Source organism: Balaenoptera borealis, assembly GCF_965194805.1.
Source record: "Balaenoptera borealis genome assembly, chromosome: 6".
NCBI classification, from domain to species: Eukaryota; Metazoa; Chordata; class Mammalia; order Artiodactyla; family Balaenopteridae; genus Balaenoptera; species Balaenoptera borealis.
Window position 1 is genome coordinate 39,388,324 of NC_138863.1, and position 24,460 is coordinate 39,412,783.

The 24,460-nt window shown below is 36.0% G+C and overlaps 1 protein-coding gene across 1 annotated transcript in view; it reads left to right on the forward strand.

Annotated features, from left to right (window-relative positions):
* Positions 1 to 24,460, forward strand: part of DNAH7 (dynein axonemal heavy chain 7) — a 246,606-nt gene that overhangs the window by 47,973 nt on the left and 174,173 nt on the right. The window contains exons 11-18 of the mRNA XM_082397280.1: positions 5,389 to 5,572; positions 6,220 to 6,399; positions 10,921 to 11,193; positions 11,955 to 12,082; positions 14,379 to 14,457; positions 17,786 to 18,010; positions 20,124 to 20,270; positions 22,092 to 22,777. Coding sequence (XP_082253406.1) covers positions 5,389 to 5,572; positions 6,220 to 6,399; positions 10,921 to 11,193; positions 11,955 to 12,082; positions 14,379 to 14,457; positions 17,786 to 18,010; positions 20,124 to 20,270; positions 22,092 to 22,777 — 1,902 coding nt within the window. The remainder of the gene's footprint in view (positions 1 to 5,388; positions 5,573 to 6,219; positions 6,400 to 10,920; positions 11,194 to 11,954; positions 12,083 to 14,378; positions 14,458 to 17,785; positions 18,011 to 20,123; positions 20,271 to 22,091; positions 22,778 to 24,460) is intronic.

A 24,460-nucleotide genomic window follows, 5' to 3' on the forward strand; every position in this document is an offset into this window, starting at 1 on the left:
TTATATAATATGGCATAGTATTTGCATATAACCTACACATATCCTCCAAATTATCTCAGATTACTTATAATACTTAATACAATATAAATGCTATGTAAGTAGTTGTAAATACAGTATAAATGCTATGTAAATAGTTGCTGGCACATGGAGAATTCAAGTTTTGCTTTCTGGAACTTTCTGGAATTTTTTTCCTGATATTTTCAATCTGTAGTTGGTTGAGTCCACGGATGTGGAACCCATGGATACAGAGGGCTGACTATATATTCTGAGTACTTTAGTAGACCCTCATCAGTTATGATTTTCAAATATTTCTCCCATTATGAGGTTTGTCCTTTCGCTTTCTTGATAATGTTATTTGAAGCACAAATATTTTTAATTTTGATGAAGTCTAACTATTTTTTGTATATTGATTTTATATCCTGCAACCTTACTAAACTTGTTTATTAGCTCAAATAGTTTGTGTGTACGTGTGTATTCTATGTAAGATTGTGTCATCTGCAAATAGAACTTGTTCTAATTCTTCATTTCCTACCTGCATGTGTTGTTTTTTCTTTTCTTTTCCTTGCCTAATTGCTCTGGTTAGAACCTCCAATGCAATGTTGAATGGAAGTGGCAAGAGTGGACATCCTTATTTTGTTCCGGATGTCAGAGGAAAGGCTTTCAGTCTTCCTCTGACATTAAGTTAGCTGTGTTGGTGCCCTTTATCAGGTTGAGGAATTTCCCTTTACTTTTTAGTTTCTTAATTGTTTTTATTATGAAATAATGTAGAGTTGCCAAATGCTTTTCCTGCATCTATTGAGATGATAATTAGTTTTTTCTGTTACTCTGCTAATATGGTATATTACCATTGGTTTAATATATTGAGGCAACCTTGCATTCCACTTGGTCATGGAGTATAATCCTTTTTATATGCTGCTAAATTCAGTTTGTATTTTGTTGAGGATTTTTGTGTCTATATTTATCAAGGGTATTGACCTGTAGTTTTCTTCTTCTTGTGATATCTTTGTCTTGTTTTGGTATTATGATAATATTGTCCTCATGGAATCAGTTAGGAAGCATTCCTTTCTCTTTTTTCTTTTTGGAAGGCTTTGTGAAGGATTGGTGTTAATTCTTCTTTAAACATTTGGTAGAACTCACCAGTGAAGCCACCTATTCCTGGATCCTGGCCTTTTAATTTTCTTAGAATTTTTTTGATAATTAATGTATTTACTTGTAATAAGTCTATTCATGTTTTCTGTTTCTTCTTGAGTCAGTTTTGGTAGGTTGTGTCTTTCTAGGAATTTGCTAGGTTATCTAATTTGTTGGCATAGAGTTGTTTATTATGTTCCCTTTATTTCTATAAGGTCAATATTAATGTCTCCTTTTTTTCATTTCTAATTTTAACAGTTTGAGTCTTCTCTTTTTTTTTTCTTGGTCAGTCTAGCTATAGGTTTGTCAATTTTGCTGATCTTATTAAAGAACCAGCTTTTGGCTTTGCTGATTTTCTCTATTTTTCTATTCTTTATTTTGTTTGTTTCCACTCAGATCTCTCTTTCTTCCTTCTCCTTGTTTTGAATTTAGTATTCTCTCTTTTTCTGACTTCTAGTAGAAGTTTAGACTGTTGGATTAAGATCTTTTAAATATATTTTAATGTGTTTACAGGTCTAAAGTCTGACCACTACTCTTCTGTATCCAATGAATTTTGATATATGGTGTTTTCATTTTCATTCATCTCAAATTATTTCCTAATTTCCCTTGTGGTTTTTTTTTTTTTAACTCATTGCCTGTTTAGGACTATGTTGTTTAATTTCTGCATATTTGTGAATTTCCACAGTGTCCTTCTGTTACTGATTTTCTAATTTTGTATGATTTTCATCATTTTATATTTACTGAGACTTCTTTTATGGACACCAAGTATTCTTGATCCTCTCTCAGAAACATCTTCTATGTGTACTCCTTTCTGTCAATTCCCACTGCTGCTACCCTTGGCGGGCCCTTTTATCCTCCCATACAGCCTACAAACCACTGCCAGGTGAATCTTAAAACATCCCCTAGTTCAGTGCCTTCCGTTTCTTGACAAAATAAATCCACAATTCTTAACCTGCCTTTTAAGGTCTTCTGCAACCTGGACCTAACCTATCTTTTCTATTCTCAGTTCTGAAAAAACTTTCACCTTGGGCCATGCCTGTAGAAATAGTCACGTTAAATTAAAAACGGCATGGCTTCTAAGATTAGCCTGTAACCATACCTTACCACTGTTAAATATCTATCCAACTGGTAAATCTGTAGACTCTTTGTTCTCCTTTTTAACCAATTGTTGGTTTTTAAAATAATTAGTTACTCCTTGTTTGTTTCCATCTGTGAGATGGGAATTCTAGGAAAATTTGAAAGTTGCTCAGTTGCTCCCCACTTAAACTCTGTGACTCTTAGCATTGTCATCTTTGCAGACATAATTGTATCAGATTTAATCAGAGGTTAAGGGGATTAAAACAGAATAAGAACGTCTTGGATAGTATTAGCAAAATTTTATGTTTTATACACATATTTATAAAAACTTTACACAGCAAAAGCAACCATCAGCAAAACATAAAAGGCAGGCTACTGAATGGGAGAAAATGTTTGCGACTATATACATCTAATGAGTAGTTAATATCCAAAATATATAAAGAACTCATACAATGTGATAGCAAAAAACAATTAGATTAAAAATGGTCAGAAGAGCTGAATAGACATTTTTCCAAAGAAGACATACAGATAAATAACAGGTACATGAAAAGATGCCCAACATCACTAATTATCAGGGGAATGCAGATCAAAACCACAGTGAGATATCACTTCACACTTGTTAGAATGACTATTATCAAAAAGACAAGAAGTAACAAGTGTTGGTGAGGAGGTGGGGAAAAATGAACTCTCGTGCACTGTTGCTGAAAATGTAAATTGGTGCAGCCACTGTGGAAAACAGTATGGAAGTTCCTAAAAAATTTAAAAATAGAACTACCGTATGGTCCAGCACGTCCACTTCTGGGTGTTTACTTGAAGAAAAGGAAAACACTAATTTGAAAAGATATGTGCACCTCCATGTTCATTGGAGTATTATTTACAATAGCCAAGACATGGAAGCAACCTAAATGTTCATCGATTGATGAATGGATAAAGAAGATGTTGCAACAGCATGGATGGGCTGTGGAGATGTTATGCTAAGTGAAATATGTCAGACAGAGAAAGACAAATACTATATGGTCTTACTTGTATGCGGAACCTAAAACAACAACAACAAAAACCGGGCTCATAGATACAGAGGGCAGACTGGTGGTTGCTAAAGGAAGGGAGTAAGGGGTGGATGAAATGGTTGAAGAGGGTTAAAAGGTACAAATTTACAGTTATAAAATAAATAACCCATGGAGATGTAGTACACAGCATGGTGACTACAGTTAACAATACTGTGTTGTGTATTTAAAAGTTTCTAGGAGAGTAGATCTTAAAAGTTCTCATCCCAAGAAGAACAAAATTTTAATTATGGTGACCCGTGTTAACTAGGCTTATTGTGATCATTTTGCAATACATACAAATATTCAGTCATCATGTTGTACACCTAAAACTAATATAATGTTATATCAGTTATACCGCAATAAAAAAAATTATGCCTCACGCTATTTACAGTACATAATGCAGCTCATTCCTGGAGAAGCCCCTCTGTGTCTTTCAGTGTCCAGACCAAATGACCCTTCTTCCGTGAAATCTTTACTGTTACCTCATCAAAAGTGATCTCTTCCTTCTGAATGCCTCTGACACTTTGTTCTCTTATTACTTTTTCCTTTTATAATATATATTTATGTGTGTGCATTTTCCCCTCCACTCACCTATAAGTACTTTGAGGACTGAGTAATATTTAGTACCTCAGATGTTCTGTACGTAATAGGAAACCCTGTAAGTATTTTTGAGGCAATGATTGAATGAATAATTTTTTTCAATGTATTTTCTGTTCTTTGTCCTTTTTCCAGTCTTACAGCCCTGGACTTAGTCCATCTCTTGCCTGAACTACTGGAGATTTCTCAATCCCCTTCATTAATCTGGCATTGCCCTTCTCTACTTAGTATTGGCTACTTGTCCTCCTTTGTCCTTTTACCTATTGCTTTAACGGTGATGCCCCGCTGCAGAAACATCTGTGGTGTGTTCACAGCACATGAGCCTGTCCCAGGTTCTTGTGTTTAGCTCCCAAGTTCTGCAAAAGGCCTCACAGACTTCCCCCCACTTATTTATTCCTATTTTCTAGTGTATTAGCTCCATTATAGACAGTGAAATGATCAGATATATTAGCCCTACCTCTCCCACCTATTTTTCTTAGTATCTTCTACTTCAGATCCTTTTCTCAGGGTCTTCCTCACTTCATTTTTATCTGTTCTTCAGTGAAATTTGCCATCTTCACTATAGAACCCTTCTCTACTACTTAAATAGAAAATTATGTCTCTATTCTTTGATTTCAAAGCTGTTTTTCTGCCATGACACATTGCCTTCATTATTATGAGAGAGAAGGGATCATGTCATATCTTTTCATATCTCCCATGACACTGTCCCTAGCACACAGTAGGCACTAAACACGTATTTGTTAAAGTGATGAATACATACATTTAAAACTTTGACCTCTCTTGGAGCATTCAGGCAACTCCTGAACTTATATTGACTCATGGTTTTAAAAAATTTATTATCTCTTATGAAAGAGGTACAAATATTCCTTAATTTTAGTGTTGGACAGTGGTTTTGTAAACTGAAAACTTCACTTGTTATCATCATAATGTATCTGTATATGAATTTAACTGCTTTCCTTTTATTACAAGGATACATATACATTTGAAACTTGTTTTAAATCGGTCACTCTTTCAGGATTTCTCATTAAGGAGGATAAAAAAATAATATACTTGATTTTGTTGTTTTCTGTCTTGTTTTCAACTATCATTGTGAAATAGATAGAATAACATAAATTACCAAGTGGGCTGAGCCAAATAAGCCCTCCCTTGATTTAATGTTATTCACATTTTAGCTTTAAACTGACAAATCCATTCCCTGAAGAGCAATTTCAGAGACTGGGGAGGAGTATCTTGTAATATCCAATAAAGTTTATTGTCATATTATTCAAAAAGTGCTGGAATCATGGTTCCAGGAGTTCGATTTACCTTTTTATCACAGCATGATGTCGTTGAGCCATTTTCCATTGGCTATGATTAAAATTTCTTTTCCCAGGAGGTGTGAAATATGCTAGTGCTTACATTTCAGAGAGTGGGTAATGTGACTTGGCAATATACCTCTCTATAAAGACCTTTAGATGTTCAGAAGTTACTGTTAATGCTTAATGTAAGAGGAGTAATTCACTGAAAATATTAACTTTTAAAATTCTTTTGTTCTTTCAAGGTGGTTTCCAGAAGTGCAGAATATTTATTACCAAGGTAATAAAAAAAAGCTATTGCCAACTGGTGACAGCAGTGCCAAGTTGGAATCTTTTTTCAACTGTGCTGCTATACTTATGACTTTACAGCTGCAGGACCTCGCTTTGGTTTCCATGCAAGATTTCACAGACTTAATTGCACAACCCCCCGTAAGTAAGGTTCAGTTACACCAATATTCATTTACCAGTTTATTTATTTTCAATTCTTTCAGAGTGGATAATTATAAAATAACCTTTACCAGTGGAAGAGCAGAAAGTGTATCTTTAGACCTATTACACTTACGTGTTGTTTTAAAAAAAGACTTAATGTCAACCTGCATATGTAGGATATATTATTATCATCACATTGGTGAGGTTAGTGGAAATAAGTAAAAATTCCCATAATTGGGAAATTTGGCTCATGAGGGCTGGGGAAGATTTCTCCAAAGAACTCTTTTCTTTCTGGAAGAAGGTCCTGTTACAGGGTGAGTGGAGTCTGGGAATTCGAATGTTCTCCTCTTGGGCTCCTTCTTTCATGATTCTAGAGCCCCACTGCTGTGCACATCTTCCTTTTTCTGGAATCGTGACCCTATAGTTGATCTGTAGGCTCAGTGGATACTAGATACCAACAAGTCTAGCTGGGAATGGCTCTTGCCCTTTTTGGTACAGTTCCTGTTTGGCTTAACTGTCTAGGGCATAAGAAGAAGGGTGAGTTCCCATGTATCCTAATTGGGACCAGTGCACTCCTTAGTCTATAACAATTCATATGCATATATATATGTATACTTTATTATATATATATAACTTCTTTGTTGCAGGATTCTGTTAGAGCTTTTGAACATCCAGGTTTTGTCATGAGGCTGATTCTTGATAATGACACCATTAAGTTTGAACCTGATTTCAATGACTATATAGACATCCTTCTAAATGTTTATGATGTCATGATTAAGGCTGTCAGTTTCGTGCCAAGAGTTGAGGCAAAATTGTATTCCAAGTGGGTAAGTAATAAGGATATTCTGATAGCTTCAATTTGCATGATGGTATTTGCTTCAAATAACTTCTTTTAGTATAGACAGGTATCCTCTGCTTTACAGAATACAAATGGCCTAGTAACATTGGCTTATAAGGCAGTTTTGCTTTAAAAACATACTATTTTCCCATTAGCTTCTCTTAAATACTGGTTTCTTAGACAAGTCTTCTATTGAACTCAGCTGAAAACTTTCTGAGGGGGAAGAATTAAAGTTGTGATCTGGTTTGAAGCCGTCAATGAGCATTTGCTGTAGCATTCACACCATGCTGTTGACTGCTGTTACACTTTTCCAGCTCTGTAAAACTCTCCTCCAATTAGCTACCTTCCTGATACACCTTCTTCCAGGAATAGTCATGTCTCCTTACTTCCAAATCATAGATCCTACTTCCCTTCTCTCTCTGGCCAAATATTTAGCAAAGTTCTGCTGAACTACGATATTTCAACAGTAGTTATTACAGTCTAGTATATGAAATGAGCATGTCTGAAAATTCCTTAACTTAAAAGCTTTTCAAGTTTCGTAAGTCCAAACAGTAGCTTTCTTCTCCCTTTTTCATTTTTAAAGTAGTGTACGAATATTTCATACATACAAAAGAGTACAGGAGGCTAGTGTTTAAAGTTTTAAGCAGTAATAGAGTTAACACCTTCATACCTTCAATCTGACTTAAACAATGACTATTACCTTTAAGCTCTACCTGCCAATTGGTCTTCCCTGTTCATATCCCTATCCTTCTATCTTGCACTTTGTAGTTATTTTTTAAATTAATTTTTATTGGAGTATAGTTGATTTACAATGTTGTGTTAATTTCTGCTGTACAGCAAAGTGAATCAGTTATACATATACATATATCCACTCTTTTTTAGGTTCTATTCCCATATAGGTCATTACAGAGTATTGAGTGGAGTTCCCTGTGCTATACAGTAGGTTCTTATTAGTTATCTATTTTATGTATAGTAGTGTGTATATGTCAATCCCAATCTCCCAGTTTATCGCCCTTCCCTTCCCCCTTCGTAACCATAAGTTTGTTTTCTGCATCTGTGACTCTATTTCTGTTTTGTAGATTGGTTCATTTGTACCATTTTTTTAGATACCACACATAAGCGATATCATATGACACCTGTCATTCTCTGTCTGACTTTACTCAGTATGACAATCTCTAGGTCCATCCATGTAGTTGCAAATGGCATTATTTTGTTCTTTTTTATGGCTGAGTAATATTCCATTGTATATATATATACCACATCTTCTTTATCCATTCCTCTATCAGTGGACATTTAGGTTGCTTCCATGTTCTGGCTATTGTAAACAGTGCTGCAGTGACCATTGGGAATTTTGTAGTTATTATTCTGAATTCTTAAACATAAACTTACTACATGTCTGTATATCTGTAAACAATTTCTCTTTGGTTTTTCTATGTCTTTGTATAGATGGAGTCATCTTATAAATAGTCCATGACTTGTTTTATTTTACTTAACACTGTGATTGTGACATTATTCATTTTGAGAATATTTTCTTCTTCATAGAGCTTCTAATTTTTTTATCATTTTATTTTTATTTTCTCAGAATCCGTTAACTTTTCTTTTTTTCAACTAGGCCTGGTCATTTTTGATAGTCTCTTGTACTTAGTCATGTATTCATTACTCTTCTCTGTTTGCTGATCTGACTCCTGCTCCTGGTGGTCTATTTCTGTGGGTGTTTTTCCTTTATTATTATGGGCTTATACACGTAAGAACTTTATGCAGGGAAGTCTTTGAGGCCTTGATTTGGGTTGGTTCCTCTGGATTTTGCATATTCTCTTGACATGTGCTCTGGAGGCCCCTGCAAATCCAGGACCCTTTTTTTTTTAATGATTTTTTTTTTTAAGGGAACTTTATTTTTATTTATTTATTTATTTATTTGGCTGCGTTGGGTCTTTGTTGCTGTGCAGGCTTTCTTTAGTTGCGGTGAGCGGGGGCTACTCTTCGTTGCGGTGAGCGGGCTTCTCATTGCAGTGGCTTCTCTTGTTGCAGAGCACGGGCTCTAGGCACGTGGGCTTCAGTAGTTGTGGCTCGCAGGCTCAGTAGTTGTGGCACATGGGCTTAGTTGCTCCGCAGCATGTGGGATCTTCCCGGACCAGGGCTCGAACCCATGTCCCCTGCATTGGCAGGCGGATTCTTAACCACTGCGCCGCCAGGGAAGCCCCCAGGACCCTTTTAACCAAAATTCTTGCCTGAGGATTTTGTGGACGACACTGGCAGTGTGAGTGTTTACCCAAATGTGTATGAGAACAGGCTTGTGGTTCCAAATTGTTAAGACGAGGATCCTTTCTCTTCTCCACTGAAAAACAAGGCCCAAACAAGACATTTTCCTTTCTTGCCCCCTCATTTAAAGGTTCTGTCAGCTTTCAGCATTCTGAAGTTTTGTGTCTTCAGAACCCTCATTGTGAGGTTGTGTCACTTTTCATCGTTCCTGGCTTTATGTAGGAGTATCAGTTGACTTCCCACCTTACTCAGGCTTGAGGCTTTGTTTCCTGACCGCCATTCTCTCACCCATGCCACCCAACCCCACACATGTGCCCATCCTGCTGGAGACTCATTAAAGCAAAGCTTAGGCCACCAGGGATCTGCAGAGTCCCCAGGGCAGCTGCTCATGTCCGCATATAGTTACCTCCCGATTCATGTATTCTCTCATGTTTGGCCCCTTAGACTTGCCTTATGATTTTACTGCCTTAACCATGCATTATAAAAGTTATATTTGGCATTTTCCCCAGCATATTTATGTGTTTTGAACTAGGTCGTTGTTTTCAAACAGGGTATCTGTTCCTCATATTACCATAAATAGAAGTCTCTCAAGAAACTTACTGTTTACTTTGTTTTTTTGTTTAATTCCAGTTCCTATTGCATCCTTTTCTATTCTGTTCATACCCTGCCTTCCTCAAGAATGACTAGATGTAGCTTATGAAACAGACAGATATAACAAGTTAATAAGAGTTACTAGATAAAGTTCGAAGTGGAAAAAAGTATTATAATCATCTGAATGAAGACAGTTGCTATGATTTTATGCTTATAAAATATGGCTGTAAGCTTCCTGGTTTCTACAGTAAAGAGGAAAATATAACAAGTTTTAGACTGCTCAGGTATTTTTTCTGGTATCAAATTTTGAGAGATAGGTCTTACCTGGGGAATTATACGTGGGGTAATGATTCTAAAACCCTATGTACCAGCATCATGTGGTGACTTTTAAAAATACAAATCCAGGGGTCCCCGCCACCCCCATTCCCTGCACCTAGAGATGTAGATTTACAATGACAGTCTGTACTCAGAAGTAGGTATACTGGTAAAATATCCCTAGATGATTCTGGCAATCCCTCAAGTTTGGAAACAAGTGATACAGAGGGTACTTGAATATTAATGAGCTTCACATTAGATCCAACAATTTCACATTGCAGTACATAATATATATTGCTTTATCCTAAAGTTCTTTTTCAAAAAAGATGACACCAAGTATCTGCTGTGCCCTGGGGGGTGAGGTAGTGGTGATGGTGGTAGGATTCACTAATGTTGTCATGAAGCATCTAGTTCTGAAAAAGTGTGATTTCCTGAAATGTCCACTAGGGGGCATAGCGGACAAATGCATCCTGGATACCTGAACAAATTACCCAGTTCTCTAAGGAATCCTTTCATATTCTCAATTTGAAAGCTGTAGAATATTCACTACTGGCAATGATTTTTGTTTGTTACAGTTAAAAATCCCTTTTTCTGGACAACAGGTAGAGAGCATATATATTTTTTAAGTGTAATGTGGTTCAAGATAATAAACCATATATATATGACATTTACTTGTCCTCTTATTCAAAAAGAGAAGGAGACAAGATGTGGAGATTTGTTTGCTTATTTAAAATTGTTGTCTGATACATTCTTGCCCACATTATTCTAATGGTGGTAGCAGAATGCAAATTTTGCAACTGGGGATTTTAGTCTGTTCTAGTTGCTGTTCACATTGACCTCTGAAAGCTCAGAGGTCAGTGAGTGAGTAAGCAACCCTTCTTTGTTCTACAGACATTACTCCTCCAGGTGAAGAAGTACTGTGACTGTGATCAAAGACTGTGATCATATGATGTTGAGCTGACTTATTTTTTTTAAATAATGTACGATGCAAGTGCTACCTTTTAAGCTAGCCTATACAATTGTACAAATAAAACATGGATTTTGCTGTTTTGATATTCCAGCTCTTATTTTGTGTATGTTCTCAAGTGACTGCTCTTTCCTCCATACAGGAAAACAAAACACACCTAGGTAGCCTCTAAGAAAAACAAAACATATGAAACCTAGATATTTAAAATACTGCTATGATTAGACTCTCTACAGATATAGATTAGAAAATCCAAGGGAACTTGTGAATAAAAAAAAAAGACAATATGGTAAGATGGGCATTTTTACAAAGCTGAATGATATGGTTACCTTAATTTAAAGTATTTTCAGTAACTCATATTGTTTTTACTCCTTTGTTTAGGAAAGTAAGTCTAAACCAACAACCTTGAAGCCGATAATTCTGAAGGAAGTTGTTGAAGCTCACAAAGAAAAGATTAAGGAGGTGGTTACGTGTGAGAGCGTGGCACCGAGTGAGCACCTCAGACTCTATGACAAATATGATTTTCTAATTACCAAAAAAGCTGAGCAAGATGCTGATGCTTTCCTTGCAGAAAATCATAATTATGAGAAAATAATACAAGAAATTCACAAATACCAAAAACTCATAGAAGACATACAGTACACATCTAGAAAGGTAAATGACCCATTTTGTACAACTGTTCTTTGTACCTAGTGATCTTTTCCCAGTTTTATTAGGTTGTATTTCTAGATCCTACAGTGAAAGAATCAGACCATTATCATCAACAGAAAACTGTTTGTTGGGCCTTGTTATGTGCCAAGCATTGTGGTAAGCCCTGGCTATGCAGAGGTAGACAAAACACATAGTTCTTATGCTCGTAGAGCTGAAGGTCTACCCTATAAGCCTGACTTTTAAGTAATTTATTTTAACTTGGCCCCTCAAAAATATCAAGAACTAATTTTTTTTTTTTGCTTTGGTGTTTACAAATCCTTTGGAAAATATGGTAATTATACCAAAATGTGGTTACTTCTGTTTAGTAGGAGACTGGTAATTAAACGTTTTCTTCTTTTGTCCTTTTTTATATTTTGCAAAATTACTACCATGACCATGAATTACTTTTTTGTACAGAGCAAGTATAACATTTAAATCCCGCACTATCTATGTAGCAATAACTCAATTCTCCAAAGTTTTTATATCAATTATTGTCCTGAAATAGAATTGGCTTCCAAGATACACTGTTCAAGGAGATTCACCCAGAAGATAATGGTAAAATATAAAAGAGTATTTGCAAAACCCTGCCTGCATCCTATTAAAAAAAAAAAACTCAGTTGTATTAGATCACACACATAAAAATCAATATTATGGAAAAAGGCAAACTTGTGGGAATCATTTATGTCATTTCATGTTTATTAAACTTTTAATACCTAACATTGCAGACTATTCGTTTAGGAATGTTTGAAATGCGCTGTGAGGAATTAATCAGAGCTTTGGTGAAGCGAGCAGATATTATTTGTGGAAAACTTATAGCTAAAATGTTCAGAGACCATCAGGAAGTAAATACAAGGTATTTATTTAATATTTTTATTTTTGGGGGTGGAGGAATTAAATAGAATCAACTGTCACTCAACTAAGGTAATGGATTAGAGCAGTGTCATAAATGATAGAAAAGAAAAGATAAAGCCAAACTTATTTCAACTTGGCTCTAAGTGTTATTTTGTGATTTTTAGTATTTTTTCACCATGAATGTGCCTTCCCAGTTGTCTGAATTAGGGTGGTATTAAAATGTGTTTGCATTTCTTTTGTACAAGTCAGGTGGACATTATCTAACTTCAGATTTTTAAGTTTGTGTAATCAATACACAAAGTGAGTTTTCACAGTGGATATACACGGTAGTTGTCAAGGATCTCAAATTTGGAACATCATTTTACTGTAATTACCCTTTAAGGCCATGGTAACACGTTACCTTAACTACAAACTCATTTGTTGTCCAATCTGGAGATTTTTAGGAAAACTGACTCATGTTAAGTAAACTCACAGAATGCTAATGTGTGAAGCAGAATACCTGTTTAAGACAAGAAGTGTAGTTAGTTTTTTAGCACTGGTGATAGTGTGGCTCCAGGAACCTCTTTCCTTTTATCAGTTACATGGAATAAAACCTCCAAATAATCAGAATTTTTTATAATTATAGTGTTAGAGAAAAAGCATTAAAAAGATATTTCTTTTAGCCTGTAAGAAGCCTGGAGGGAGCTTCACTTACCTACCATATGTCAGGCACAGCACTAGAGACTTGGATTGAATATGAACAAAATTCCTGAAGAAAGTTACATTGTAGAAGGGGAAATAGACATCCAATTCAGTAAATTACAACAGGGTGCGATAAGTTGTGTCCTGAACCACAGAAGTAGAACAGTAGAGAAGGAAGTGATTAATTTCCTTTCAGGGTGAGGTTTGGAGGAGAGGGGAAAATCAGGGAAGTCTGCAAGGAGGAAGTGATGTAGGAATTCATTTTGAAGGATGAGTAGGAGTCCGCCAGGTGAATGATGTGGGTGAAATAATTCCAGTTAGAGGAAATAATACGTAGAAGGGAGTGAGGTATGAACATGGCATGGTGTATTCCAAGAACAAGGAGTGGGTTGTGTTGCTCTCACAGATACTGAGAAGCGGGAGGCTGAAGAGGGAGGCACCATGTGGAAAAGGGCTAGGATTCAGGCGGCTTATCTGAGAAACAGAACAGTATATTCAGCTTAAAGTACCTTTTCCTCTAAAAGTACTGGAAGAATAGTGAAAATGTCTTTTACTTACAGCATTTCATGCTGAGTGAAATATTTGCTTTAATTTCATAACTATTTCCCTTCCTCTTAGCTTCCCTCAGAGCTCATGCCAGTTCTACTTTTTCCCCTTTTCTCTTAATTATGCCTCTCACCAGACTCACTGGCTGTATAGAGGATATACCAGGACTATTATAGGAACCACTAGATACAAATGCCCTCAACTCCTTGCCCTTAACATGTCTCATCTCACCTCTCCACGAACCCCTCCCTATCTGCCTCCCCACATTCTCAGAGGTCAAGAGTCTGTCAGCCACTCACTGTTCTCGTCTCTACCTCTGAGCTCAGCCCCCTTGCCTCCCATCCCTCTGGACCTGGCTCTACTAGTAGTCCCCTCTGTGTCTCATTTTAAGTCTCTCCCTCACTGTGGATTCTGCCTCTGAAATTTACAAACACGGTCAAAACCCTCTTCCGTCCTCCAACCCTCCACTTCAACCCAACATCATCACCATCCATTCCCTCTCCTTCACCTTCACCTCTCCTTCTTCAATCTTCTTGAAGAAATTTCTGCAGATGTTATCTGAACTTCCTTAGCTCTCACTACTCTTTTTTTAAAATTCCATAGTAAGTTCATTGTTTGTATTGCCCACAACCTAAATCAGTAGGAAATATTTGCATATTACCAGAAGCTTCTGAGCACACAGGCCCATTTTAACCATGCCTTCCAAGTAGACCACCTTTTTGTGCCATCTCAACTAAATCTCTGGTAGAGCCCTTAAAACTCTAGGTTGGAAATGATTGTTCATAGTCTTGTTGTCCCTACTGGATTGTGAACTGCTTGAGAACCATTATTGCATCTTACACATTTGTGTACCTCCATCACTTATTACTGTAGCTGGGAATGTAATAGATGATCATTAAATGTGTATTGAATGAATGAGTAAATGAGCACAAATTTGCTTTTAATTAATTAGATGTCATAAAGGTAAGATAATCTGTATTGTTCATGTAATAGAACATTAAAATAGTACCCAGGAATATATTTAGGAATAAAATTTAATTATGGAAGATGGGTTTTGTCTGGTGTTTCAGATTATGTGAGGAATTTGAGAAGATATCTGAAAAAGCTCTTAGCACTCCTCCAAATACAGCAGAACTGATGGAAATGAAGGTATTGTTTATAAGCTCTGTATAATCATGTGTGTGTAAGTAAATTGTTTTTCTTTTTTTTCCCCCCCCCAGCTTTTATAATTATTGACATGATAATACAATAACAAATCGCTCCAAAAGTTAAAACAGAGGCTTAAAATAGTAAGTTACACACACACACACACACACAGCTCATGAGTGTGAAGTTTGGTGATTCAGGCTGGACACTCCTCCTAGATGGTTCTTCTGGACTCAAATCAGCTAGTTCTCAGTTGGGTTGACTAGTGTAATTATCTTCAGCAGCTTGACTCTGCTCCGCTTGTCTCTCAAACTTCAACAGGCTCACCTGGGCATGTTTTCATGGTATGGTAAAGGCACAAAAGCAAGCCCAATTGTACAAATGCTTTTCAAGTTTCTGCTTGTGTCACATTAGCGAATAGCCTGTTGACCAAAATGGCCACAGAGTCAGTGAGAGGACACTACAAGGACAGATAGTGGGAGAGGTGAAGTATTGGAGTTATTAATGCAATCATCTACAATAATCTTTTTGAGAGCACTATTAATAATTGTTACCATGCTAACAGGCATAAACCAGGACTGTCTTGGGCAACCTGAGATATGCAGTCATCCTTCATTTTTTTAATCAACAAATATTTAATCCTTAAGTAAGATTTTATTTTGTTTTCGATAGGCTTTTATTATATACTAAACATTTCTGTGGTAGTTTGCTGAAAAGTGTTTTGAGCATAGGACTTATGGTACTAAAAATATTAGAGAAGTCTTGCATCATTTTTCTTGTTGCTTCTGTGCTTGAAGTCTACCTGATGGTAATAAAATAATATAAAACACCTTGTTAATCATCCTTTTATTTTGTTCCTTTTCCATTCTTATAACATTACACTTTTACAGGATCTTCTTTTTCCTTTTCTAGCAATCTGAAGATCCAAAATAGAACCCTTGTGTTCCTAGATTTTAAAATATTTAAGCAAACCCGGCAAAACATGTTAAATCATTCAGAACTTTGTATAGGTAGGAAATTACAAAAGGTGTTCAAATGATTATGTACATTAAATTATTCACTTAAAGAAAAATTTGTGAAAATCACTAGAACCAAATTTTACATATCAGCCTCTAAAGAGTTCTATTTCCTTGAAAGTATTTGTACTTGGATTGGGGTTCTTTACATGTGAATTTATGTGTATGTGTGTGTATCAAATACAAACATACCTATGATATCCTTTTTAGAATTTTTTATATTTTACATGAGTTATTATAGAACATCAAGTGATACTTTGATTATGGATGATTTGAAAGGTAGCTGGAGAGTTCCATAGCTGGAAATTCCTTTGAAAAAAATGAATACTGAGTATGAAGAGTGTTATTTATTTACCCTCTTAACCATCACTGGAAATATTTAGGAATTTGGAGTTATTTAGTGTGCATTTCTATTGTTCATAGCAACATTTCACAGAATTAGCAAACAGGATTTATTACCTAATATTTAAAATATTTCTGTATCTTGAAAAAGTTTATTCCTGTAAGGGCATAAACATCTTCTCAGTTTACTCAATACAGACATCAGTCATTTTTTATCAGTAAGAGGAAATAAAAGTGCAGTTGTTTGACTACATAAAAAGCTGATTAACCAAATTACAAAAATGTATTTTCAATTAGATCACTGTTTGGGTTTGCAACAGAAAAACATTTATTCTAATTAGAATGACATATCAGTGAAAGATTTTAAGGCAATGTCCTTTTTTTCTTTTTAATTACAAAAGTGAAAATTTAAACAATATGGAATTGTACAAAGTAAAAGTTCCTCTTTTTCCATAATTCCTTTTTTTGGGGTAATGGTTCTTTCCAAACATATGTATATATATGGCACTAGGGAGAGTGATGAAACGGGAGAGCCAGAGAGAGGGGGTTATTAGAGATTTAAAAGAACTTTTAAAAGCATTAAGAAAAAAAGCATTTACTTCATAGACAAGGAGGTGTGGGGTATAACAGGGAAGGTAAACACAGGTAGGTACAAGTAATTGCCAGTTTTCTCATTTTTCAGTGGGATAGCAGGTTTCTTTCAGAATTTATATTATTAAGATATATGCACAAATTAATATGTTTCAAAAGAGGTTTGAGAGAGCTACATGTATATATGTACATACACATGGGCACCTCCATGTGCATGTATACACACACATACACACACACCTATATATTCACCCACTCACACACACACACAGAGCTTTGTTTTTGCAAAAATAGAATCATTACTCCTGCAAATTATTTTATTCACTTAACAGTATACCTTCTCTGTACTTCTACTAAGTAAATAGGGCTCTTACTTTCTTCCAGAATCAATAGCCAATTACTTCAGTACAATTTATTAAATGATCTGTCATTTCACTCCTGATTTGATATGCCTCTTTTTCAACACTAAATTTCCATTTGTACTTGGATCTATTTCTAAACTCTGTTCTGTTCCATTCTCTACTGCTGAGCCAGAACAGGAACTGTTTAAATTACTGCATCTATATAGTATATTTTGCTATTTAGCAGGGCTAGTCTCTATCGTTTTCCTTTTTCATGATTATCTTTGCCTACTCTTGAGTACTTTCAGAGACTTTTAAAATTATATCAAATTCAGTTTTTTAAAATGCCATTGCAATTTTGATTGAAATTGCATTGACTTTCTAGACTGATGGGAGGAGAATTTACATCTTATAATATTATGTTTTAACGTGTGTTTCCATATTTATTTGGTACTTTTAAAATGTCCTTCAATAAAGTACTGCAGTCTTCCTCACAGATTTTGCACATTCCTTGTTAAATTTGTCTACAGTTATATTTTAGCTTTATAACTAAGGAAAGTGTTGCAGCACTGGTGTCTGTTGCAAGTTTGCAATTTTACATTTGTTATGGTGGTTATTTGACTAACTGTCCCCTCCACTAAACTGTAAGCTCTCTGAGGACAAAGCCCAGGTCTGTTTCTGTCACACTGTTATTGCCAGCACCTGGCACAGTATCAGGCACGTAATAAGTGCCCGAAATGCTCTTCTGAAAGAATAAATGATATCACTCAGCATCTGCTTCTTATATTCCAGGGAACCATAGCATCCTTTGGTTTTCCAGTGCTCTTTGTGTGTTGTTTAGTATTTCTGGTTTTCGCCCTGCTCTGTCAGTAAAGGTTTTCAGGATGCATGAGAAGCAGACTGTGCTGCAGTCCCCTATTTGGAACCAAAAGTCTATACTTCTAACAAGTCTGTACATATTTATGCAGTGTATTTCTACAGGCTATTTTTTGACATGAGCCGTTCCTTAAAATGCCATCTGTAATTTTTGTTTTCCCTCAGGCTTATATTCAGAAAGTAGAGACAGTTGATATGATTGAACTGGGACGGAGATTGGTGGATTCTAAAAACTGCCTCGCCTTCCTCATTGAGTGTACCAACTTTTCTCCAGCTGACATTAGGCTAAATAATAATGTCTTCCAGTGGTATGGAAGAATGGATGAAATTTTTGACGAACACAGGAAAATCATTAAGGAGAAAACAGAACAATATCAAGAAGGTCTTAAGGTGGGAATCATGGATATTTTAAATTATTTTCATTTTCTGGAAATATTTAACTTCTTACATAGCAATGTCAGCTCCTCTATTTCACAGATAGTATATCTTAGCTCTCTCCTCCCGTAAGTCTTAGTAGAGGATAGGACACATAATGGATGGATGTGGCATCATTTCTTGATTTTTCAAGGGAGAAAACATTTGAATATATTGCCCACAAATGACCATTAATAAGGATAGTATTTATCTGATACGGTTTATAGTACTGTCTTGAGTTTATTTTTATTAAGGTCAAAGCTCCCTTGGTAAGGTGTGCCTTCACACCTCATAATCACCAGCTTGCCTAAGTACCATGCCCAGAACCATCACTATAACGTTCCGTAACTTGAACATTTGGTGTCTGTGTCCTACGTATAAGATGGTGTGTGATTCCCCCCATCTGCCTGTGCAGCCTCACCTCCTACCTCTCCCCACTTCTTGCTCTTGACTCTTCAGTAACCCTGAGCAACGTCTGGTCCCCGCTCTCCTACACCTCTCATCTCTTACCCGCTCTCTCCATTCTCTCTGGAGTGACCTGCCGCCCCGCCTGTCTATCTAGCAAAGTCAGCTGACTTTCTGAGAAGCCCTTTCAGTCAGACCTCAGTACTGCTTCTCCTCTGCTCCCATGGCACTTTTAACACACCTCCACCGGGCTAATTATCTGATCATTATGTTATTATTTCCATCTCCCCATTAGTCGGTCAGCTCCTTGATAGCAGGGCTGTCTCGTTTTTACCTTTTCTCCGTTTATATCTGCTTGGCTAGCACAGTGCCTGACACACAGAAATGCCGTGAGCGCTTCATAGCTATTATGTGAATAAATGGCACAGTATTTTCAGTCTCATTTTACAGATGAAGAGACTAAGGTTCCCAGGTGAAGATGAAGAGGCCTGTTTCAAGTCAGCCAGTAGAGCTGTTTGATAGCAAGCCTAGCCTCTTTCTACCTCACTATAGCAAATACGATTAATTGGCAGCATATGTTGTTTGCAGAATAAATTATAGACTTAAAACAAAAAAAAACCCTTCATTTTAAACTGTAAGTCTATATTTAAGTCTATATTTCTGTTTTATGTTTAGGCCATTTCAGAAAATTTTAAAACCTGTAGAAAGCATCATGAGTATTTGATGCTTATGCTACAATATAATAGACCCTTAGGAAATCACTAGGTGGCCCAGAATTATCTATACTTCGTTGTAATGTATACCATTCTACAAACTACACATAATGTTAATGAATTTTTCCTCTCATTTTCCTTCCCCAACTGGGCCAGAGCAATAAATTGACCAGGAAACCAAGGAGGACAGAAATCAACCTAGATAATCTATAAAATATAAAATCTATTTTTGAATAACCTAGATTTGACTTCTGAATATTTTATTCAGAGCTGTTTTTTTAAGAGCCATTTAATTTGGAATGCCTTACCAATGACAATTTTGTAAGAAGCCTTTCTCATTAAAAAAAAAAAAAAAAACACACATACCTGTTTTATACTGGAAGGGTTCAGTTTTTCGGCTTTTAAATCTGGATTTATTTATTTTATTTCCTGTGAAGAGAGCCCATGGGACAAGAAAAATAACTTTGGAATACTTTGTTTTAGCATTGCTAATTGAAGAGATACCTGAATATCAGAACGCAATTAAAGAAATTCAGTTTTTTCCAGTTGTTTGTAAAAATGCTACCTTTACAGGCCTTAAAAAAAAATTGGACTTCACTTTTAGCCTCATACTTGATTACTGTGAGATTTTTTCAAGTGCTTGTATTTCATTAGCATACTAAAGAAATACCATTGTTTAGCACATTCTTATTCATTTTATTAGAACTTCTTACCTTGATAATACAAGGGTAAACTTTCTCTAATTTGTGAATTATAGGAATCTTAATCCATTAATCTTAAATCCCAGCTCTTAAAAATTCTGCATATTTTGGATCCCAGTCATCTTCAAGATCATCCCTTTCTTCATATTTTGTCAGTGACAGAATATAATAATAATAATTCTGATAATCCTTACAAATTCTAAAATTTTCTCTTGATGCCTAGGGGTTTTTACTCTTAAAGATAGTAACGAAAATAATTGTTTTTATTAGTTACGGTGTGAACGGTTTGTGGAGGAATTGGAGAGTTATGCTAAACAGTCAGAAGAATTCTACTTATTTGGAGATCTTCAAGATATACAGCGGTACCTGAAAAAGGCTCAGACACTGAATGGAAAGTTGGATTTAGCAGCAGACAAGGTATAATTTAAAAATTCTTAATAGGATGAATTAGTTCAACAGAATGAGCATTTGAATTTGTATTGGGTATTCACCTTTAAGAAATGGATTCAAATAAAAGAGTTTAACTACATTGAATTAGAGATTAATAGGAATGGCACAAATAGATTTTATAGACATGCTTCAAGGAGGGAGCAACATTGCTGTTTTCTATTGGTAGTAATAACATTTCAGTGGCCTTCATCTTTTATTTTAAAGATAGAGTTATATCTCCATCTGCTTTTTAATCTTGATCATTTACATTATGTGATAACACCTGGTTACTGTTTAGATTTCCCACCTCCATGGAAGCCAGCTTAGATTTGGTGGCTGTGTTTTTAAATTAGGTCCATTATTTTCTCCCATCAAGCTGCTTTGTTCCCAATACCGCTATTTCAGAAATCATTGGTCTCGTTAGAAGCAGCTGGGTGGGAAAAAGCCGTACTCTTTGCCATGTTAGAAGTTTGAAATTTTTAATTGCGTTTTTTATAAAAAGGGGAAATATGAAAACAGACCATATTATGATGCTCTACCATTTTTTATATATTGTAAGATTTTAATATCTTAGTTCAGGTAATTAAATAGTTTATAATAATCTCAGATATGTAAATATATGTTGAGACAAGAGAAATTGTAGATTTTTTTAAACTGATGCCACTGAAATTTTAAGTAATCTGCATAATTTACATATCTATCTCACTCTTTTCAATTCTGTAGATTTCTCATCTACATCTCCCATATCCTCACAACTTCACTACTAATCTAAGAGGAAATTAATGATTTCTTTGTGTCTCTTATCCTACTTACCTTCAAGACCCAGCCCTGGTTGTAGCTTCTCTAGCATCTGTGATTGCGCTATTTCAGCAGGCTCTCTTGTCTCTGAGTGATAGCATTTTTAAAAGTATACCATTCATTTTATATTAAATGGCTACTGCTCTAACACATCTCTTCTGTTGCCTTATATTATTAAATAATTGGTATCTAACTCCTCATCTGGATTACTAACTCTTGGAATTGGTACTTTGCAATATACTTTTTTCTATTTTCCACAGTATCTAACACAATGCTGTGTTTATTAAAAGTAATTAAGTTCTTGGGACTTCCTTGGTGGCACAGTGGTTAAGAATCTGCCTGCCAGTGCAGGGGACACGGGTTCAAGCCCTGGTCTGGAAAGATCCCACATACCACGGAGCAGCTAAGCCCGTGGGCCACAACTACTGAGCCTGTGCTCTAGAACCTGTGAGCCACAACTACTGAGCCCGCGAGCCACAGCTACTGAGCCTGCGTGCCACAACTACTGAAACCCGCGCACCTAGAGCCCATGCTCTGCAACAAACAGAAGCCACTGCAATGAGAAGCCCGCAACGAAGAGTAGCCCCCGCTCGCCACAACTAGAGAAAGCCTGTGTGCAGCAACAAAGACCCAATGCAGCCAAAAATAAATAAATAAATGAATTTTTAAAAAAGTAATTAAGTTCTTGTGAGTTAATAAATGAAGCTATATTCTCAGTATATCTGGATGGGCAGAGACTTTTTATATTTATAAATTTACTGTTTAAACTAACTTAACCAATCATTTTTCTCTGAAAACTGTAATAAAAAAGAAATAGGAACAACAAAAATAAACAAAATAAAGCAAATAGGAAAAAAGACATTACTGCTCAGTTTTTCTAGTTATGGCCTAATTTAGCTTTAGGGTTTAATGAGAGGTTTTTTTGGTCACATTTGATATAAATATTTTTTAAATCTTTATTTTGAATATCATTCACTTTCAGAATAACATATTTAATACTTGTCCTTCCAGATTGAGCAGTTTAACGCTGAAGAGGAGGCGTTTGGTTGGCTACCATCAATATATCCTCAACGTAAAAAAATCCAAGATGGTTTGAACCCTTATCTTCGTCTCTATGAAACTGGTGTAGAATTTAGCACCAAATACAGGGCATGGACAGAAGGACCATATCACAAGGTGAATCCAGACCAAGTAGAAACAGACGTTGGAAATTACTGGAGAGGACTATATAAGCTGGAGAAAACCTTCCATGATTCTCCAAATGCATTGGCAATGACCAAAAAAGTAAGGGCAAAGGTGGAAGATTTCAAGCAGCACATTCCTCTCATTCAAGTGATTTGTAATCCTGGTTTGCGCCCCAGGCACTGGGAGGCCATGTCCAGCATCGTTGGTTACCCCCTGCAGCCAGCAGATGATTCCACTCTCTTCTCTTTTTTAGATATGAATCTGGAACCATATTTAGATAGGTTTGAAGGTATTAGTGAAGCAGCTAGCAAAGAATATTCTCTCGAAAAGGCCATGGAGAAGATGATTAATGAATGGGATGCAGTGGAATTTGTCATTCTTCCTTATAGAGAAAGTGGGACATTTATTTTGTCATCAGTTGATGAAATTCAGATGTTGTTGGATGACCACATTATTAAGACACAAACTATGCGAGGATCTCCTTTCATTAAGCCCTATGAAAAACAAATGAGGTAAAGTGTTATTTATATGACAGTGTTTATACTATGTTACCAAAATTATCACTCATATGTAATATACAGTTCTTCTTAAAAATTGATTCTGTACTTTATACTTAATATGCTAAATAGTGTATTGTAAGGAATGATAACCTTTATTGCTTTTGGAAGAGTCCTGATCCTTTTGCTATCATGTATATTCATAACAAAGGTAGTAGACAGTCAGCCTCCAGATACTCATTTTTATTGCCCACAGTCTGATCTTATACATTTGACTCTCAAAAATAGTCTCATGCCTATGAACATAGTTTATAGAACATATAAACTGTAAAACTGAAGAAGATAATGTAATTTTCCAAATGTACTGATTAGTTTGTTGTCGATGATTCCTCAAAGTCTATTGTAATTTCCAGTCATATGCATAAAGGATGGCTAGATAAGTGCAAAAGCATGAAACTCTGATTCTCGTCTGGAATTTTGAGCATCTGACACAGCCAACTAAATCTGACCCTTATCCTGTCAGTTTTTAAATTTTTTTGTGATTTAAGCAGCTTATATTTTATCTTAAAAAAGAGTAAATCCAAATCAGACTACCAACTTCAATGTGAATTTGCATGGTGAGGGAAAGCTACCTGCTTGGTGATATCAGCCCCTGGTTATTGATATATTATCCTAAACCTGAGCTTGCTCAGCTGTTGATGTTGGTTCAGTGTTTGATTGCTGTGCCTCCTGCCCAGCTTGCTCCAATGATCTCATCAAGAGTAATTTTTGAACTTCTCTGAAAGTGGTATATCTAGATTCTATTTTTAAGGACTATTCATGAGATCATTAGCTAGTGAGAAATTTTCTGCATTAGTCAGGGATTAGATGGAGAAAGAGAGAAGAGCACCAGAAGGAGGTAGAGGCATTCATTTCCCTGTGTGAAAGACACATTTATTTATTTATTTATTTATTTATTTTTTATTAATTAATTAATTTATTTTTGGTTGTGTTGGGTCTTCGTTTCTGTGCGAGGGCTTTCTCTAGTTGCGGCGAGCGGGGGCCACTCTTCATCGCGGTGCGCGGGCCTCTCACTATCGCGGCCTCTCTTATTGCGGAGCACAGGCTCCAAACGCGCAGGCTCAGTAGTTGTGGCTCACGGGCCCAGTTGCTCCGTGGCATGTGGGATCTTCCCAGACCAGGGCTCGAACCCGTGTCCCCTGCATTGGCAGGCGGATTCTCAACCACTGCACCACCAGGGAAGCCCCAAGACACATTTATTGATGAACACTGAAAGGAAGGTATTTTAGAAAGACATTTTAAAATGCCTGGCGACTTTTTGAACTCCTGTGTACATTTCTTGGTTTTAACAATCTAAAATTATAAATGATGAGTAATGTATGAATCTACACATAAAGCCATCCCATCTCTAAGTTTTGTTGCCATTAACCAATCCTTCTTCTTGATGGTTATGTTATCTCTTATAGTGTAGTGGTTACAGCTGTCTGGGTTCAAATCTGGCTCTATTGTTCATTAGCTGAGTGAGCTTGAACCTGGTACTTACCTCTATGTACCTTAGTCTCCCTAATGGTAAAAAGATACAACACTCTGGACCCTGCCTCCTAGGGTTGTTGTGAGGATAGAGCAAATACATGCAAAGACCATAGAACTGTGCTTGTAAAATTGTCAGTTTATGCTGTAATTATAATATTTATTCTT